We start from the raw sequence: 21,431 nt of genomic DNA, 5'->3' as shown, positions 1-21,431 counted from the left end.
TCATTCTTTTGTTTTTACACTATGCATGTCCCCACTTAACTTGCTACTGTGACACCAGAATTTGTTCAACACTTAAAAAATGTATGTTCTTTTCAATATTGCACCTAATCTTTTCATAACATATAACATATCTAACCCTGTATGACTTATTAAAGTTTCTTTAAATTTTTGGTAAGTATTACCTACAATTTCTCAAAATGTTGCATTGCAAAAATGTTTTAGGGACCACTTAGGGTACATGAATGTCTTGGGGCAAATCCATGGCTGGGAAAACTCGCATCAAAAATTATTTTCTTGTAGATCTTCATTTGGGTCCTTCTCTGCTGGATTAAAAAATTTTGTTTGAGGTTTTTAATGTGATTTTGTTTGACATCTTTGACTTGGGGAATGAGCAAGGAGAAAAGGAGACAATGAGAGAGAGGGTAGGTCCATCAGCTTTGTTTTCTAGATGCACAAGGAAAATCTCCAACTCATATCATGAAATGTCTTGCTCCCATTTGTTCACAATTTTTCAAACATTTTGAGTAAGAACCATTTCCTTCCTCTAACTGTGATGGTGCAGACTTTGCACATTCTTTGAAGCAACTTCAAAGCTCTCTTCAAGGCGAACGTACAATCTCTTGTCAAAATTGGAATGAGTACTGATGCTCCACTTGCAAGCCACATCTTCTGAAAGTTGTGAAAGACTAAACATGAAATCATAAGGGAAAGATCTGGTGACTTTGTTCTTGGTGCAGTTACAGGTGTACAATGAAAGTTTCACATTTTCTTTTCAGTTAGTTTTCTATTTATGCTCTACAATCCCAAGCCTCTTACGTGTCTCTTTAAATTATAGTTTCCTCGTGTATAGTATGGAGTTCTCTGTAACTAGTGATGTTACAGTTTTTTATTCTTTATGAGGCTAGATCACATTCTGGTCCCTGGACTAGATGCCACTTGAACCAGACCAAAGTGATGATGCAAAGTTTGCATTTGAAATACCAAACCAAAAAGCGAAGGTGGCAAAGTGTTTGACAACTTTGCGTGCTGTGGATTACCAGACAAATCAGGAACCAGATTTTTATGTCAGGTTATCCATAGCACACAATAATGTTAGGAAAGGTGGTTTATTTGCCTGATGCAGTTCTCTCATATTGCTACACATAAGTCTTTGTGCAAAAGTGTGCGAAGGAAACCGAAGCTCCAGCATTTCAAACTTTACGCCTCGTTTATTCTCATACAGTTACAGCTCTGGACAGAGGCACTCAGGAATAAAGTAGAGATAAAAAGTCTAAATTCAACTTTCGTCCATTTTAAATTCAATCTCAATTTAATCAGGTGTGTTCTCATTTACAATAGCACAGCGGCTAACTAGCACGCAATCATCCTTGCTCAAATTATCTAAAAGCCGTAAGAAAACGTCTGATCTTAATATACCTTTTTTTTTTATTAGTGGTTGTTATGTTGAATAATGTATTACTGCTCTATTGATTATGATTTTAACTGTGCTGGTAAATACAATTAACTCAAGGTTAAGATGGAGGAAATGGAGCTTGAAGCTATTAGCCGTTTATCAAGGTAATTTGTTACAAACCTTTGTACCACAGACATGACACCAGACAAAAGGCCTTAAGAAAAACATAATTGTGCATAAGAAAATTACAGTGTAAAATTTTATACAACTGAAAAATATTAGGTTTCATAATTCGTTTGCTACAAAAATATATTGCAAAATGATGCTAAACTACCAAGCATTCAAACACACGGTACCAAAATATTTTCTAGTGTGATCTAAATAGCAGCCAATCCCAGTTAAAATAGACACAGTTGTCACATACATAATACAGTATATAACAATTTTCTATCATCACTTACAATTACATTCCAAAATCACATCAATTATTGCTGGCTTAAACAGTTTACAAAATAATAACAAAATGATATTTATAAAAATATCAAAGTTCCCCCCAAAAGAAGAAGTGTGCTGAACTTTAGTACACAAGTACCTGTGGTCAGTTTACCTTACAGCTAACAGGAAAGGGTTGGACTGATGATGTAGTGTGAATCCCCATTTTGTTTTTAAACAAGAATCTTTTTTTATCCACTAAAAAGTAACAGTATAGAAACAGCCTTTTTTTCAAACGTATCATATGATTACAGATAATCATAAATTCTGAAAGGGAGAAATCATAAAACAAAAAAGATCTACATTTGAAAAGCTGTCATTAAAAATTATGACCTGAGTAAAACCAAAAAAAGTTGTAAATTAAATATTGGTTCACCACATATGAACATAATCAGAGAATGTGTCCATATAAAATTACCTAGTGTCAAGTTAAAAATGTGTAAAGGTATAAAGAATTTGGCTGAAAAATATAGCAGTACATTTTTAAAGAATATATATTTTTTAAAATTAGGCATCAAACTAATTCATGTATATCACTATAATATACATACAGACAAATACTGGCAAACAAACAAAAAATAAAACATTTCAGTTTAAAAGAAAAAAAACTTCAAATATATATATATATTTTCAAACTAGGTATCCATTGCATCTATGAGGACTGATCACAGCTGGTTTGATGGACTCAGATTGTGGGCAGGAAAAGGAAAATATTGTATGTAGTTTCCAGCTGGAAGCGAGTCATCATGCCAAGGAGGCCGTGTCTAAAGCAGAGGCAGGGCCTGGACTCATCCTTCAGTCTGCTGCGTCCTTATGGCACTCAAACAGCTGCAGCACTGTGAGCCTTTTGGCCTCCATTTAAAGTGACTCTGATCAGGAATCAGTAGTGGTTGTATGTGCCAAGCAGGAGGTCAGAGAATCTTTGTGACTGTAGTGCACTTCATACATTTTAATGTGTTTATTCTATAAAGAGACAAAAACAAAACTTAAACAGTAAATTACCCAAAATGCATAAAATACAAGAATAATTAAACAGTCTCACCTGAGCAACTGAGAACCTGATCTCAGGCAACAGCACTCTTCACATTATTCTCTGGGAATGCCCTTTAGACAAACCACAAAGAACCTTCAAACTGAAAGGCTTAGACTATTCTGTATTTAAGTATAGTAACATTTCCCCCGCAAAAAAATGAAGAAAAAAAAATCACTTTTTTAAAATCTAAAGTACATTTTAAAAATATTTGGTGCTTTAACTTTTTTCACATTTTGTAATGCAATTTAAACTGAAATAAGGTCATTTTGAAATCATTACACCTCAAATTATTCATACCCCTGGAAGGGTTCATATAAAAGCCATTTTTTTAGTTCATACAAGCAGTGTGCCGAGAAGGAAATAGCAGTACTCATCTCAGTTGTGGTCTTCTTTGAATAAATAACAAAACAAAAATGACAAGAATAAAGGAGAGCAGAAATATATTATAGCTAAAAGGGAAACTCTGTGGTTTTCAGAGTGAATGATGAGTTTTAAACCTGCAATGTATAACTTTTAGAAAAGAACATGCTTTTTACATATTTGTTCAAACTGTCAACATGCCGTGAAAGAATTGAATTAAACAGATTATCTGTGAAAAAAATTTTCTGGTCTTTTTCTGTTTCCAGTGCTAACTAGAAACAACCAATCAGAGCCAGTAGAAGTGTCTTAGTGTTGTTAGCCACCCTTGTGTATCTGCTGCTTAATTTTTTATTCAATTTAGAAATCTGCTTTACAAGAGAATCCTGATCAAGTCTTGTAGCTAATGTGGTAATGGTGGAGAAAACCATTTATTCGGCGTCATCGGTGGCCATGCTAATTAGTCTGAGCATTTAGGCTCTGCAAGCCTCCTGTTTTGGTCGGGAAATTACTGTACTTTACTCCTCTTTCTTGCCGTATTAGTATTTTCTTGTAATTTTTCAGTATTGTAACATAATAATCTCAAATAAGAATTAATGTGCCTCTCCAAATTGAATGAAGTCACTAGCCTCGCAAAAACTACCACCTGCAGCATATGAAAGGCAGTTCTCACGAGGCTCGTGCTGACAGTGAAAACAAATCAAGTTTTGTCCCAAAAAGTGATGGTCTGCCAAATACACCTGCCGAACAAAGATAGGCCCACAGTGAGTTTTGTAACACCTAACTGTGTTTCCACAGCGTAACACCTAACAGTTAGGTGTACAAAGTACACATAGCTGTGCTTTGTAAGTGGTTGACAGGCAGTTATTTTAAATTTCTTGTAAACCTGTCTTAAAATGTAAGGGATACTGGATCTTCATTTACATGGTGGAGGAAAATTTCCCTTATTTTTAAATCCAAAACTTGACAGGTATGTCAGGAAGACAGCAGAGCCTGCTAGCATAGCAGGTAGCATAGAGAGCAAGGGGGAGAGGGATGAGCAGCAAGCATGTGAGGGTGATTAACAGCCAGTGATGGATGGCATAGTTACTTTGAAAAAGTAAGTTTAATTGTATTACTGATTACTCTTTGAAAAAGTAACTTGGTTAGATTACCGACAACATGATTTGGAAAGTAACTAAGTTACATTAAAAGTAACTTGTTTAGTTACTTTCAGCAGCTGCTAACAACAATGCTCCACCACCTGTGAAAATAACATTGAGCTTTGTCAATACTTAATTGTGAGCTATTTTATAAGGGTAATATCAACAATGTATCTCCACTTATAAGGTTGAACTGAAGAGGAACTTCTCAAACCGTTACAACAGTACAAAAAACATTTTTGTAATTTGTGTGTGTTTTAAATCTAAGAAGGATTTTAAGAAGGATTTTAAAGTCCTCCCCCCCACCCCCCCAGTGCTCATATTAGACTCAATGTTTACAATTTTCTGGAGTGCAACGCGAAGCTCGAAGTAATTCACATGTAATATACTGACGTTAACAGCAGGATGGATCATCCAGGAATAGATGATCCATCCTGCCTGGTCAGAACCACTGGTGTGGAAGCTTAAAATCTAATGGCCCCAGTTCTCCTCATGTGAACACACACTGCTTCCTGTGTTAACAGGAAAACTAACTGGATGTCAGACACATTCTGGGTTTTATTATGAGTCTCTGCTTATTTCCAAGCCCAAAGGGCAACTTTACGTTCAAAAACAAGCCCAAAAGCGCAGCTCGCGACGCATTATATTTGCAAGCGATTTAAAATAAAAAATTTAAAAAAAACAAGCCCAAAGCCACAGAAACTCAAAATAGTTCCTCTTTTTCCAAAATAATTTTTTTTTAATAAAAGTTACATGCTGCAGTTTTAAAATGGAGCTACAAGAAAATAACCACCAGTTCTCAAAACTATATCAAAGTGAAAGACAACTCCCCAAGCGTGACTACACTAAAAACAAATGGGAAGATGACATACATATGGAATATTGACCTCGGCAAGAAAATAAGTATCATGTTGAGTGCACCAAAATTCTGTGGAGGCCAAAAAAATAGCAGAATGTTTGGCTGGAAAAATTGTATTCGCTTTTCCATATACTGTTATGTCTTTAGTTGAATTAAAAATATTAAAGACTCTAGACTATCAATGGATTTTTCAAATAATTTGCCGAATCCATGATAAACTTTATTTGCCACAATGAATCACCCAGTGCCACCAGCAGATATCACTGCAAAAACTTGATGCAATGTCATTGGTCTCTCACATATTTTTTAGCCAGCCTAGATAGTTTTACTCATATCTTGAAAGTAAAGAACAAATGATCCTTTAAGAAAATATAAGTGACTATTAATTGCTTCTAAAATAATATTGATGGATGAAGGGCAGATACTTACATCTGGTCACCCTCTAAAGACTTTTGGATCTCCTGTAGAACCTCTGGAAAAAGACAGACAAGTTAAATCTTTGTGTCAGTCCTGGAAAAACAGTTCAGCCACAGAAGGAAGCCACTCACTATAAATGGAAGTAAATTATACTTTTCTTGGGAAAAAAGTTTACTCTTACTGCCAATATGAAAAGCACATGCTTCAATATGTACCAAAAGAAGAATAAAAAAGGGTTAGGAATTTTAAGTTCCATGTTTCATCACACTCTTCATTATCTCAAGGACTTACTTTCATCATTCAGCAATGCATGCTCCATAACACATCTAGCTGCACTTTCTAGAACACACAATCAGACAAATAGAGGATCCTTCACATTAGTACAGTCACAAGCATGAGTGTATGACACTAAATAAAAAGAACTCTTGAACAACCACATTAGTCAACAGCAACAATTGACTCTACACTACACCCAGACACAGTCATTAGAAGCCAAATGCAAATGCAAAATTGGTGTGTGAAATTAAATTACCTGCATCCTCAGTGTCTTGTGTACATCTAGGTGAAGAAAAAAGATAAATACGTATGTGATATCCACTGAAGCAATGACCCAGAACCAAAAGGAAAAATAGGGAGAGAGCATGTACCTGAGGGCTGATGAGGCTCCTTCAAGCTTTGGGTGGTGTTGGTTGGAAAAGACTGGAGGAAGAGGAGCTTCAACCAGACAGCGAGGTTCCACCAGGTAGCGAGTTGACAAAGAGAAGCGTTCAAACTCAGATGGAGACATCAGGTAAAAGCCTGTAAATAGGCAAGTTCCTAGTGATTACTAGGCCCTAACAGCAGTTTTCATCAGCTCACAAAAGCATAGTAATAACATGCAACACAAAAGGTTACAAGAATTCATTGGTCCCCATTCAATAACCAAATTTGAGCAGATAAAACTCAGATAGAGGCTGTAGTATTGTGTGTATTACGGATGTCATAGTTATTATTGTAATTTTTACTATGTTTGTAAATTTATTTGTATGTTGTCCTTTGGAGACAAAGTTTCCTTTTCAGACATCTGCTAAAACTGTTACTCTGTCGTTTACCTACTAGTCTACAGCAAAAAATTGCATCTTCAAATGATGATCTATTTGTGTCTTTAATAAAGCTGATAATGATGATGAAACAAAACGATTTGTAAAAGGGTGCAAAATATGCAACACTAGTAAAACACCAGTTTAGTGTAAAAGCCTATGGTGGAAAGCTTACAGAGTGTTGAGGTAATCCAGTGACCAAGGAGAGGTGCAGTAACACTCTTCACCTCAACTCTTTAGAAAATGAGAACCCTGGCATGGGAACAACGCTTGGGTCAGTTTCACCTGGTCAGAACCACTGGTGTGGAAGCTTAAAATCTAATGGCCCCAGTTCTCCTCATGTGAACACACACTGCTTCCTGTGTTAACAGCAGAGCACATGACCCTTAGAGGACTAACTAGTGTCTCAGAGAGGAAGAAGAGACAAGAGTCCAATGTCCAATAGGAAAACACACACTGAAATCAGAGTACAGGGTTCTGATATTGCCGTTTCTTGCCCAGATGGGGTAGAGTGTGGATATTGTGTGATCGCTCATTTCACAACCAGAGCACTATTATTAAGAAGGTGAGTGTGACGCAGAGAGCATTCTGACAGAAAGGAACACAGTTTTTGTTCCTGGCTATAGATGTTTGAGATGTATGGGAGATAGATATTGAAGTCAGATGTGAGGGAGGGACAGAGACTGGTCTCTTGCACTTCAGGTTTCAAGTCTAACGAGTTGTTGAGATATCTGGAAGAGAAACATTGCTTTTCTCAGTTTACAGAGTGGTTTTGTGAGCTGGTAGGAACTTGGATTCCCAGTTTTGCAGAGGCACCTCTATATTTAAAAAAATAATAGGAATATTTTTCTACATTGATCACTTTTAAAATGGAAGACCTCACAGACTAGGGAGCAGATATATTATGTCTATGAAAGTTTTTTGTTAACAAAAAACTTTCATAGACTATATCTAGTTCTGGATAACCAGAAAAGATCCTGGTTATCCACTGTCTGCCTCAGCATAATCATTAAGCTGGTGTAATTTTCCGGGGAGGATGCTGACTCCCCGTAATCCTTCTTTTACTGATCTGTTAAATGTCAGCAGTCATCTATAGTGTGCATTGAGTATGTAATGAGAAAGGTCCAGTTTAGCTTTAGAAGTTTCCTTTTCCATCTCTGTTGTGTGAGTAAATCAATTTCAGAATGTTTTCTTCTCTTGGATAAATAACAGCCTTTAAGCTTTAAGTATGGTTGAAGTTTTCAGCTATCACCAATTAGCCAAAAGCTATGAATAAAACAACTTTTAAGAAAATGTGTTCAATTTCACAGATTATATGTCTCATGGCATTTTGTGATGATATACTGAGAATTTTAATAAGTATGTAAAAAACTTTTTAGTACAAGTTGCAGACTGGAGATTTACTTATCCTTTCTTAAGTTTATTATTTAAATGTATTACCATCTAGATAATAACCATTGATGAAATCTCATCACTGGACAATGTACTAAATATCAAATGAATTTATACACACATTAATTATTTGGCATATATTAGAATTTAAGAAGAAAACAGCATCCCAGGTCAGAAATTAGTAGAGAGAAGCATATTTACCCTGGCCTTGCTTGGTGAAAACACAGGAGGCGATGCCACTGACATCCTCCCGTCGGATGCAGGGGTACCTAATCTGCATTTTAATATGTGGGAGTGACAACACATGCACGTCACCCTGATTGGTCAGAAAAACCAATCCGCTCTCGCCATAGTCCTCCGTTCGGCTGCTGCCAAACCAGGCCACACCCACTCTTCGCACCCTGGACCCATCCACAGCAGTCAGCTTAAGCTTCATCTTAGAGCTCAACTTTGGCAGAGTGAAAACCTGAACACACAAAAATACAGGAAAACTTTCAGCAAAAATGTTGAAAACAAGTCGCTATGCATTCAATTCTAGCTGTAAGCAGATCAAGTATTTGCACTAAAAATAATGTAACTTTTCATCAAGCAAAAAACATACTTATTTGGAGCTGAGACTCAGTAAAAATAAAAGGGATGGAGTGACCAAGTTTACAAAGCTGGAAAACTAAACTGTACTTTAAAGTTTTGTAGTTTTCTATTTGAGAAGATACATTTGTGAAAGAAAAGGGATATAAACATCCCTCTTAATGAATGGTTAACTGTTGATTAAAAAGCAGGCGAGCATTGGTGGTATGAAGGAATATTTTCAACATCACTGGAACAGTTTGGTAAATGGATCATACCACTCATCAACAAGCTCTGTGCCAACTAAAAGTGGTGCAACCCAAGTTAAACACGGACAATGACAGGTAAGTCCAGTTTCTGATTAATGGTAGTCTGACCGTTAATCAGAAATCCCTGATTCTGCAACCAACCTTCACCTCCACAAGGAGAAATGTTCTGCCACTATTAAAATGCTCATCCCACATATTTTAATTCACAATGAAAAATAAATTACCAAAAAGCACTCACACTCAGAGGGTGAGGACATTTTCTCAGTTGATATTCAATTGCCCTTTGAGATCATAAGATATAAAGTGCATTGTGAATAAAATCTATTTTCATTATTAATTAAGATTTTGTATTTACTACAAAATCTAATGCACATATTTCGGCTCACCTCTCTGCATCAAGTAAGATCAGTACCACACCAATCTGCCACAGTTTTCCTTATTCATGAACAAGATCTTGAGATACTTCAACTCCTACAGTTGGGGCAGGATGTGCTGGAGGGTCTATATTTCCCGGCTGGCCTGGGAACACTATGGGATTTCCCCAGAGGAGCTGGCCCAAATGTCTTGAGAGAGGAAGGAAAGTCTGGGTTTTTCTGGGTCTTTCTGCTTAGGCTGCTAACCCACAACCCAAAATCAGATAAGCGGCATATGATGGATGTAAGGCACGTAATAATTACAGCATCAAAACAAAAAAAATTATGATTTTACTTTCCCATCATGACTTGCCAAACCAAGAATCATTCATTGGATTGTCAGCTACACAGCTTTCCATTTCCCTTCTCCTTACACAGCCCACTAAGTTAAACTGTATATCATGTTTTCCCCTCTGACCTTGAACTGCTCCTCAGAGATGACCAATACATGGTGTGAGCCAAGCAGGTCAGGTGAGCGAGCCAGGTCATGGGCTGTCTCTAATGGTTCAGGCAGTGGAGCCCCGTGACCATCCAACACCACAATCCCAACCACTGGGGCACGGTGCATCAGCTGGATCTCCTTAGCTGAATAAATAAGATAAGTGTTATACAGCCAGAGGTCAGAGAACACACTGCAGTTCTGTAAAAAAAAAAATTCACCTGGCTGTGCAGTAAGAGCTTCATCTGCTCTGTGCTCCACAGGAGGGATGGAGAGAATGTATGCGAATACTGTTCCACCGTTAGTCCCTGCCCACAGGGAGGGGGTGTTGTGTGAACCTACAAGATGATAACAAACCACGTCTTAAAACCAACTTAAAGAGAAGGTCATTCTTCTGGTTATTGCATACTCAGTCTTCTCTTTGTCAGTAACTCTAAGGTCTGGCCTTGCTTTCAATTGGCTGCAGACATGAATTCTACATCCATATGTCATAAATGTACTTCCTACAGTCTCCAAAACAACCAACACACCTTGTTTGGGATCAATACTTACTATCTAACAAGAAGGTGTCAGCGAAGTATAGAGTTCGAACAAGGCCAGTGAAAGAGTCATCTGAGGACCGAGCTTCAATCTTCCTCTGGACAGGAGCCAGCTCCATCTCGGCCAGTTCAGCCTCAAGACGAGCGTTTGCCTCCTGAATCTGTTTAGGAAGAAATTTCAGGTATAAATAACAGCAAAGTGTTGTGTTGGATAAAGTAAAACAGTGTTGATCCAGCTAATGCTACCTTGTTGGTATTGCTGATGTGATGTTTTCTCAAGGAAACTCTGCTGCGTCTGATTCTTCTAAATGACTGTCGCAGAGACTTCTTTATGCTCTTTACTCTGGACAGAGGTCCTTCCATTGCGAGCTGGTCACTGGGATTTAATGTGCACCTGTGATTTAAAGAACCGACAGAAACGTGAATAAAATTTCCTTCAAAACAAACTAATCATGAGAACTGCAACAGGTGACATTAGAATAATAAGAGAGCCACTAAACAAAGCGAATGCATTGTTAACAACACTGCCTGTAACATGAAAACAGTAATTTTTCAGAGTTGGAAAATTAGGAGTATGTTCTATTGTGACTATACAAAATACAAAGTTCCCTGGTCTATTCAGGCGTTCTAGAGAAGAGGGTCAAACCTTGAACCTCATTTCAGGTGAGAATTGGACTCTGCCAAGATTGCCCTTTGTCACTGATTCTGTTCATAAAGTGTATGAACAGAATTTCTAGGTGCAGCCAAGATGTTGAGGGGGCTCATTTTTGGTGGCCTTGGGATCACCTCTCTGGTTTTTGCAAATTATGCTATTCTGTTGGTTTCATCACGTCGTGATCTATTCATTTCGCTGGAGAAGTTCACAACAGCATCAAGCTGCAGAATGAGGATCAGGGTCTCCAAATTTGAGGCTAAAATCTTGAGCCAAGGAAGGGTAGAGTGCCTTCTCTGGGTTGAGGAAAACATACTGCCCCAAGTGTAAAAGATTAAGTATCTGGGAATCTTGTTCATGAGTAACAAAGAGACTCTGAGGAAGACCCAGGACTCAATGGAGAGACCATGTTTCTCAGTTGGCCTGGGAACACCTTGGGATTCCCCTGGACGAAATGGCCCAAGTGGCTGGGAGGAGAGAAATTTGGACCTCCCTTCATAGGCTGCTACTCCTGCGCAGCCTATGAAGGGAGGAAAATACGGGGGAAAGGTTAGAGCAATTCCAAGGGCCCCTGACCAACAAGGGGTCCTCAATTTGTTTTGGTGTTGTTGTTCATAGAAATTAGGAAATCAATCATATTGTGTTTTCTAAAATTGTTTTTCACAGCAAAAACTCAAATGTTACAAGACCACTTCCAGACCAAAAGGCACACATCCATATTTGCACTGATCCTCCTGGCTCCCAGATCTGCATGAAATGATTAGTTCCTGCTTAGTGCACTTGATGGTGGCGATGTTCAGCAGCAGCATTCGAAGACAAGTATGACTGTGGCAGTTACTATGGTGCTAAGTAAAATTAGAAAGTCAGGTTTTCAAAAAAATTGAGAGAGAAAAAGACAAGAGGGCCAATTTGTAACCCAGTTTTTCTCCAAGAGAGATGAGTAGACGGTGTGAGATTATCAACCATTTAGCATAGTTAGCTTAGCAACAGACTATTGTTTGCTTCCATTTCACCAGCATTCAATGAACAAAGGAAATAAATTACCTATATATATATATATATATATATATATATATATATATATATGTAAAAAACTTGCCCCTCCCTGTACCCTTTACTACTCTTAACAGATGAGTCAGATGGCAGCAGCTCTAACCCATGTCCCTCCTAGCCTGTCCTCTCCTGAGTGAAATTGACACGACTCTAGAATATCGAATGGACATTGGGGGCAGTACCCCTGGATTGGCAAACTGGGGTGGTGGTCCTCCTGTTTAAAAAGGGGGACCGGAGGATGTGCTTCAATTATAGAGGGATCACAATATTAACCCAGGGTAAACTGCCCTTAATCCCGCCTTTGCTGCTCCATTGGTTAGAGTGATAATCAATCACACAGAGTAGTCAGCCAATCATTGCACCTGGAGTGGTTTTTTAGGCCTGCTCCAGCTTTTCCCAATCAGGTGTGAGGGGGAGAGCTGGAGACAAAGAAGCTGCAGGTTTGGGCTTCCAAACAATTAGTTCATCTCTTTGTTTGTTATGTACTTTTAAAACCTCATAATATAAAAATCATGTAGTGAGCTTGGAGCCAGGAAGTTCTCATACAGTGATCTATAAATGGAATTGGTGAGTAGTGAACACAATGTTTTGTTGTTTGACATGTTGGTGGTGGTATCCAATGCTAATTGTTCATCAAACATACCATCTGACTTTTTAAATTCAATACATGTATTTAAGATAATGAAATGAATGCTGATATCTTTATTTTTGTTTTAAAGATTTGATTGTGGATATGATTTCTGGATATAACTGAAAAAACAGTCTAGTTAACTAGCAGGATGGTAACCTGTTTATTTCAATACAGGCCAGGTGACCCTTTTTGGGTTAAAGATGGCGAGCTTCTGATAACTGGCTGGAGCCAGGAGAACCTGAAATTGACTCCATACTGGTCTGGTAGGAGGCTGATGGTCCACAATATTTCCCCCTCCGTCTCACTATATAGACACACAACTCATTATTCATCTTTTCATCAGACACGAATTGCGCTTGGACATTTTCCTCTTAAATATCTGGACAAACACATCATGGACTTTTAAATGTGTGTCGGTCAGACATTGTGCTGACCAGGCGGGGAAAAGTGAAGGCTCTTTGTGCACAATTATATAGTAGATCAACTGCAGTACTGTGTATATATTGTATTTTTGTTTTTGTATGTTTTGTCTTGTAATGTTTTCCTCTTTAAAATACATAGTATTGAAAGCAGTTATTCTTTTGTGTTGTTTTATTGATTACTGACAACAGCTCCAGTAGATGAATTTAGTCTTCTGATCTCAGATGCTACCTAGTCTTCTTGCTACATTAAACACTGCTACACCTGGCAAGGTCAGGTCAGAGACCTGAGTGAAGTTGCCCCCCCCCACCTGTCTTGTGACATTTTTTTAAAATACTGCAGCTTGAATAAAATGTAACAATATAGCATTTTATGAGAAATCAGAATTGCTTCATGTATATTTTGCACGTTACCCAAGACTGCTGCAGTCTTGGGTAACGTCGTGAATTCAGTAAAAATACTGTAAGCTGTTTGGTTTTTGAATTTAAATAAAATATCACACAGACATTGCCATGCTTATGCTGCAATGCTTTCGGGTAAATGGCATAAGCTAAGCCTGACTGCGCTAGCTTCATTCATGACTACAGCAGTGAGTAACGTCATTAAGCCTTTTCGATTTGAATCTTGAATTTCTGCATAAAGTTACAACTTTAACCCATTTAAAATGGTTAGACTGTATTCAGTGTTTAAAAAACAACTAATGGAGAGCACAAATGCTACACTCAGTATATTGTAAACAAATACAAATCACCCCTTCTTCTTTGGTACTTACTTGACAAGAACAGTGTTCTTCTGTAGGTAATCATACACGCCAAAGCCGTGGCTGGTTCCAAAGGCTACCAGCTTCCACTCCGAGTGTAGATTGAGGGCTGTTACTACAGCAGGAGGCTGGCACTGGACCACAGTGAAAGGCTGGAAACCTGGGGGGAAAAGCACAGGCTCCTCACGAACATCCAGTGGAGTGTGGCCCTAGACAAAACGGCAATAAAATAACTGTAAAATATAGACAAGGATATTTTGAGTTTTTCCTTCCTGTATAATACCAGATTCATAAGCTGTGTAAGCACATTTGTGTATAAGTTGGGTTTTTTGTGTGTGTAAAACACGAATTGTAAACTGCAAAGAAACATTTGTGTGTACCTTGAGAAACTTTCAAATGTACTTTCAAATGCACACACCCATATTAAGAAATTAATATAAAATTTACACACACACAATTAGAAATTAAACAATAAATACCATATCACTGGTCAATCTATCTGCCAAATTCTTATATTTTCTTTTGTGTTGTATTTATATTTATATTCTTATTCCTTACTTATTTTAGCTTAATTTAGGGTTTTGGCTACTCACATTTAGTCTGTACCTTTGTATTTAATTTGTATTTTTTGTATTCTTTTGTATTTTGCTCACTGTGTGTCATTTTTCTGCCTGTAAGCTGCTGGTAACTTCAATTTCCTGAGGGAGTCTTCCCAAGGGATCAATAAAGTACGAGTCTAAGTCTAAAATCTAGTAGATTTTTTACCTTCATCCTCACAAATGTAGTAATTACACATTCAAAAAGAATCTTGTAACTACAAATGGTTAAATTAATGTGCATTAATCACCTACGTCACACAGAAAAAAAACAACTTGTATGCACAGATCATTTTTCAAGTGCACAAGAATTTTTGAGACTTATTTCACGCTTCCAAGAGCCTATAAGATTCATTCATAAATAGTGCATTTAAATGTTGGTGGGAAGCAGGGTCATCAGTCTACCTTGAAGTCTAATGTCTATACCCTCTGCACACCACAAATATGCATTGGCAAACAACATGGCAAAGATGTTTTTCTGTGGAAAATTGAATAACTCAGCCCTCAATAGTTGTAACACAGTTGTTTTGATAATTTCTTGATATTTGTGTGGGCATTGGAAAAAACATGTCAAAGTTACCAAAGTCATGCACAATGTTTTACACATAAAATTCTCATTATAGTCCGTCATGATTGTTGTTATTCTTCCCGCTGGCACGTATCATGACGCAGAATAGTGAGAGTTGTTGAGTATCAGTGACATTCAGGTCAGATGAATGGGACCTGAATGATAGGTTTGAATCATTTGAATCAGATACATATCCGATATGCAAGTGACCTGTGTCACATTCGAAAAGAATCTGAACTGTGAACTGTATGTTTACAGTCTAACAGTGAATGCAACCTTAAAGACATCATGAATATTCATGTTCACAGGTGATATGTTTATGACAGTGTGATATCAGTCTTATACACACCCCTCCAAATAAAGAACTACCTCACAAATTAAACATCAAATATCAAGCCTGAAAACATAATACTGTAACAGACTGAATGTTGTGCTTGTTTTTTCTTATTTTCTTTGTGGGAAAATATGCATGCTTTCCTTTTACACCGTGTTCCATATTATCATGCAAATTGGATTTAAGTGTCATAAAGATTACATTTTTTGTTGCACTATTAAATGTATAGATGCTGTTGTGTGTCAGGGCTCTTTGAATCACTATAATTAATTTCAAAGAGCTGGGTTGATGAGTTTCTCTGGTGAGCTCAATTAAAGAAAATCTACTTAAGAAGGATGTTCTACATTATTAGGCGGGCCACAGGTTTCAAGCAATATGGGAAAGAGAAAGGATTTCTCTGCTGACAAAAATCATCAGATAGTGTAGTGCCGTATGACAAGATATGAAAACATTAGATATTTAATCAAAACTGAAGCGTTATCATATTGTGAAGAGATTTGTGGCTGACTCAGAACAAAGATGGGTTTGTACAGATAAAGGCATAATGAAGAAGGTTTCTGTTAGACAAATTCATCGGATTAAGACAGCAGCTGTTAAAATGCCCTTACAAAGCAGTAAACGGTTATTTGAAGCTGCTGGTGCCTCTGGAGGATCCTCCAGAGGCTTGCGGTGTATGAATCTACAATTTGGCCCCTAACCAATTATTTGGCCCCTAACCAGTTCACAAGCAGAAATGCTCGCACTGGGCCCAGCTGTACATGAAGATTAATTTTCAAACAGACGTGTTCACTGATGACTGCTGTGCAACCCCGAATGGTCTAGACGGATATAGTAGTGCATTGGTGGCAGATGGCCACCACGTCCCAACACGGCTGTGACATCAGCAAGGAGATGGTGGAGTCATTTTTGGGGCCAAAATCATGGGGGCAGAGCTGGTCGGGTCCTTCAGAGTCCCTGAAGGTGTGAAAATGACCTCAGCAAAGTACATAGACTTTCTGACTAATCACTTTCTTTCATGGCTCAAAAAGAAGAGCCGTACCTTCCGCAGCAAAATCATCTTCTTGCATGACAATTCACCATCTCATGCTGCAAGGAATACCATTGTGTTATTGGCAGCTATGGGCATAAAAAGGGAGAAACCCATGGTGTGGTCACCATCCTCCTCTAACCTCAATCCTATTAAGAACCTTTGGAGTTTCCTCAAGCTCAAGATCTAAGGGTGGGATGCAGTTAATATCAAAACAGCAGCTCTGGGAAGGTTTTCTGACATCCTGCAAAGAAATTCAAGCAGAAACTTTCCACAAACTCACAAGTTCAATGGATGCAAGAATTTTGCAGATGATATCAATAAGGGTCCTATGTTAACATGTAACTCGGTCTGTTAAGATGATTTTGATTGAAATAGCTTTTGATATTAGTACATGTGACCACTTAATGCTGCACATTCAAAGAATGAACATTTGTAGTTTTTTATAATCCATAAAATGCTTAGAAAATCTGCTGTGCATAATATTTTGGAACAGTGCATTTTGAGTTTTTTTTCTTTGGAAAAAAATACTGTTCTCCTGGGGAGCTTTGTTCAGTAAAATTTGATTTATACTGTCATGGTTCATGACTTGAAAAGTATACTGACCATCATTTGCATTGACCATTTAAGAAAATCTGAGAAAATACTGCTTGCATAATAATTTGGAACAGTGTATGCTTCAACATAATCTTTCCTCCAACTTCTAGTGGATTTGTTGTTAATAGGTTGCCATGGGAACAGGTCTGTGTGTGTGTGGTGTAAAGCCGACAGAGCAAGAGAAAAGAATACAAGTAGTTTTGAGTTGTTTTTTTTACTGCGTTATTTTTTTCTTTGATAGGGCTCTCTGTAGTTTCTAAAAGTTCAATAAATGACATTGAACTAACGGTCTCATTCTGTTGTTCAGTCATCAAATAGGATGAAATATGTATTTAAAATAAAAACTATCTCCTATTGCTGCAGTTATGTAAAAATAATACATTTTAATGCATTTGTTTAGTGCTCTTATAGATATTGACAGGTTGATAGATTTACAGTAGAAACCAGTAGTTTATACACCATATAAAGAGACCTGCATTTTTATTTTTTTTACACTGGCATCAAATCAAAATAAACTTAACCAGTTTTAGGTCAATTAGGATTGCTTCTTTCCACGGTAAAACTTTGTAACTGTCCTTACCATACTTTTTATGAAGTTTTAGTAATGAAGTACTCTTCATTACTAAAAGCTACAGTGTTACAATGACCAGTAGTCATAAAATGATGACTAAATAACTGTTGGGTGAAACATTTGAATAAATTAAACCGTTTATGCCATTTCAATAGGAAAATGGTGAGACTGTTTCAGGACTCATCCTACCTTCCAGCGGAATCCCTCTTGTCCCTGCAACAAATCCACAACTTTAGCCTCCACTGTCTGCTCTGCTTCCTCATCATTCAGCTCCAGCATCAGAATCTACAACCACAGAAAATCAGACACACAGATCCATGGAGGATTAAAAAAAACTATAGAAAAGCACATGTGGAAACTAAGAAACCATCCTAGTTTGAGTTGTTCAAACTAGATGCATACATTGGCCAATGAAACACTAAACATTAATTTAGCCAAACATTGTTTGGCTAAATTCATTAGCCAAACACTAATGAATTTAGTAGTGTGGCACTAAATTCATCATCACTGCTAGGCTGGCTGTGTGCTCTACTGTTCCATCAGTAACTTGAAAACTATTCATCCAGAGGGTGTTGTCATTGTTGCTGGAGATGTCAATCGGGCCAATATGAAGACAGTTCTCCCTCATTTCCATCAGCATGTAGATTTTGCAACAAGAGACTCAATACATAGGACAGAGCCTCAACAAAAGTTAAGGCAGGATTCAAGGAAGCACCGCTTCATCAGACCAACTTTCTGAGCTTTATTGCTCATCAGAAGAAAACCCAGTGAGAAGTAGGTGAGAGTCTGGCCTGCAGGATTCGTGTCAGCATTACATGACTGTTTTGAATGCACAGACTGAGATGTGTTCAGGGAAACTGCAGCTGAAAATCACACCAAAGTTGAGGAGTATGCCAAATAGGTATCCACATACATCCTGAAGGCCCTGGAGTACATCTCTGTGACCAAGATCATCACCACAAGGGCAAATCAAAAACACTGGATGACAAAGGATGATGAAAACACAAAACTTTGCTCTTAAGACTTAGACTTCCTTTATTGTCATTGTACAAAAAAAACACAAGGTGAATCTTGACAACGAAATGTCGTTACTTGGCTACCAGTGTAGCAGAGCTAAAACCTTATACTACACAATAAATAAATAAATACAATACAAGTGCCATAGAATACACAGGTTCAGTGTTGTGAAAAAAACTAAAGTGCATGTATTGACCATGTCCATGGGGGGGTGATTTGGTTTGTGAGTGTGTGGAGGGGTGTTATGTGGCGTTAAGCAGTCTGATGGCCCGGGGGAAGAAACGGGAATGTGGGAACAGAGAGTCAGCTCAGGTCAGCCAGCCAATGAAAGTTCAGACAGGCTTGTTATCTGGCTAAAGGATACATACATAGATCGAGTCTGCTGATATTAATGATGATATGCAGTCTCCTCAAATCCAACAGGAACCAGTGTAAACAAACCTGTCATTTAATAGGGCTGGGTTAAAAAAAACAAAACAAAATGAAATTTATTTTATGTTGAATGTCTTGATTAATAAAAATCCTTAAATTGATTCATTTAGTAGAATCTTTAAAAACTGCAAGCACTTATGCCCCTTTTCCACCGGCGCGGCTCAACCCAGCTTGCTTTGCAAGCTTTTCCACCAGCTTTTTTTCAAGGCAGGGTCAGCCAGGCCGGTCCTGCTTTCGTGGAGGTTTGCTCCTTTTCATTGATTGGCCGAGGGCGTGGTCAGGCGTAGCATCAAAGAGAGATTTCAAATTCGCTGCAACACGGAAGTGATGGAAGCTACAACCAAGATGCTGGCTTTTCTTTGTATCGGATTTCAATATTCAGTGGCAGCTCAAGGAAACAGAGGAATAAGTCATTTTTATCACGGTAGCGGAGGGAATGGAAAGCCTCGTTTGCCGCTTTGGCACACGACGCAGCCCTATGGTGCACACAAACTCAGACGCAGTTGCTCTCCAACCAGGTGAGGTGCATTTTTGAAGATACACAGCACAGTCCTCAGTTATAAATAATTGTCAATATTGTACAGCATGTAGCACTTTGTTTTTTTTATGTTTAATCTTTGTGTGAATCTAAGTGCTTCGATTGTTTCTCGCACCGGCGTTTGTCCCATTGTGAGATAATAAAACATGCTAGATGATATTATATTATTGTAAAATGGCTGGATATCAGTTGGCTAATTCAAAGGTTATGAACTATTAATTGTACAGGACACTAAGTTTTAGATGTCTGCATATGTCTAAAACTTACAAGTAATTATGTTTTGTCTTTAATTTACACAACTATTCCAGTTATTTATAGTTGTGTATTTCTGGATGGTATAAAAAAAGTTTTTGCATACATATAGAGTAATTTTAAATAAATACCTTCTGTGTATGCAACTTCCACATTAGTAACTCTGTTGTTTATCTAAATTTATGTGCAATAAGCTATAACATCTGATTACTTTTTCAAGGGAACAGAAGAAGAGGAACATGGCTGACACAATGGTGAACGATGAGAAACGTCAGAACAACAATTACATCTCCGACAGGAGGAAGCAGCTGCCTGCACTGAGATGACAGAGAAGAACTGAGACAAACTGAAGATAAACAAATGCTGGTGTGCTCTCAAAGAACAAAATCTCTTTTTTTAATATACTCACTCCACACATCATTCTACCCACACAGTCACAGTTGCCCCTGAAGTTGTGTCTTGTCATTTTTAAATGGCATCAATAGTTGTTTTCTAACTGTTCCATTTGTTGTTTTCTATTACGTTTTCTATTGAAATTCACAGTTATTCTGATTAGTAAACCATCTCAAAACGTGTTCATTATTAATTCTGCAGGCCATCATCATTCTTGTGTTATCCTCATACCTGTTAAGTCTCCCGTCATTTCCGGGAAACTACTGTATTTTATATCCCCCCCATGTTAGCTTCTCTGCCTCCCCGCCATTACAGTGGTAATGCCCTCTGTGACATTAACATATCAGATAGTTTGACACATTTCTCTAAATGGGATTACGCGCTTTTATTGTCATAGTTTTCTGACCCGTCTCATCTCCGCTCACTTTTCTTGGACTCTGGTGTGCTGAAATGGCGCCATTTATAATCTCGGCGGGCCAAGGAGGACTGAGGAATTTCACTGGAAATGTCCAAATTCCGTCACTGAAATCAACCAATGGGCTGTCGCGTTCGAGAAAAATTATATTTGATTTTTTATTTTTTTGTTAAATTATGACAGCCTAGGTCCATCTCATATATTCAGTCTGTAGTCGTCAGCCATTCCTACCCTGGTCAGAAGTTAAACTGAATGCATTTTTTCTTTCTGTTCAAATTGTCAACCCGCTTCAGTGGCAGGTGGGTTGCTCCAATTTACACAAGTACAGCTGGCAGCAGCAAAACAGGAGAAGGACGGGTTAGGGTTAGGGTTTGTGAATAGAGCAAAAGCACTTACCTATAGGTAAATATCATCATTTAGTATGATTAAGAAGAATTATTGCACTGTCAATAAATGACTTCTAATAGAGGTTCTCAGTTGCCAGAGGAAAACAGTAACACCTTCATAAGCTCAGAGGTTCAAACTGACAAAAAACGAGGATGGATGCCCTCTGCTAAAATATTTCTTGCCATCTTCCATGTTCTTTCAGCAACAACAGTTGCGACAGAGTTGTTTTTGGTTTCATCACTATTTACCAGCTGTTACACCTGCCATTCAAAGTATTCTTAAAAGATTTTCTGTCTGCAGCTCATGTGCCCAAATCAGCCGAGGAGATGAAAAGTTAAAACTTGAGTCAAAATGTTTTAACTTGAGTTCAAGTTAGAATGTTAACTTTTAATATTTT

The 21,431-nt window shown here is 37.8% G+C and overlaps 1 protein-coding gene across 1 annotated transcript in view; it reads right to left on the bottom strand.

The window, feature by feature from the left end:
- Nucleotides 1–1,188: 1,188 nt before the first annotated feature.
- Nucleotides 1,189–21,431, bottom strand: part of llgl2 (LLGL scribble cell polarity complex component 2) — a 38,546-nt gene continuing 18,303 nt past the window's right edge. Inside the window, exons 15-27 of the mRNA XM_055024887.1 lie at nt 17,790–17,885; nt 13,920–14,116; nt 10,638–10,785; nt 10,405–10,552; nt 10,074–10,190; nt 9,832–9,998; nt 8,366–8,630; nt 6,341–6,491; nt 6,226–6,251; nt 5,985–6,032; nt 5,706–5,748; nt 2,928–2,989; nt 1,189–2,848 (exon numbers count right to left, since the gene is read on the bottom strand). Coding sequence (XP_054880862.1) covers nt 2,950–2,989; nt 5,706–5,748; nt 5,985–6,032; nt 6,226–6,251; nt 6,341–6,491; nt 8,366–8,630; nt 9,832–9,998; nt 10,074–10,190; nt 10,405–10,552; nt 10,638–10,785; nt 13,920–14,116; nt 17,790–17,885 — 1,446 coding nt within the window. The 3' untranslated portion in view covers nt 1,189–2,848; nt 2,928–2,949. The remainder of the gene's footprint in view (nt 2,849–2,927; nt 2,990–5,705; nt 5,749–5,984; nt 6,033–6,225; nt 6,252–6,340; nt 6,492–8,365; nt 8,631–9,831; nt 9,999–10,073; nt 10,191–10,404; nt 10,553–10,637; nt 10,786–13,919; nt 14,117–17,789; nt 17,886–21,431) is intronic.

Source organism: Poeciliopsis prolifica, unplaced genomic scaffold (assembly GCF_027474105.1).
Source record: "Poeciliopsis prolifica strain line A6 unplaced genomic scaffold, Auburn_PproV2 SCAFFOLD132, whole genome shotgun sequence".
NCBI classification, from domain to species: Eukaryota; Metazoa; Chordata; class Actinopteri; order Cyprinodontiformes; family Poeciliidae; genus Poeciliopsis; species Poeciliopsis prolifica.
The sequence above is the reverse complement of the archived record's forward strand: the minus strand, read 5'-3'. Positions and strand labels throughout refer to the sequence as shown.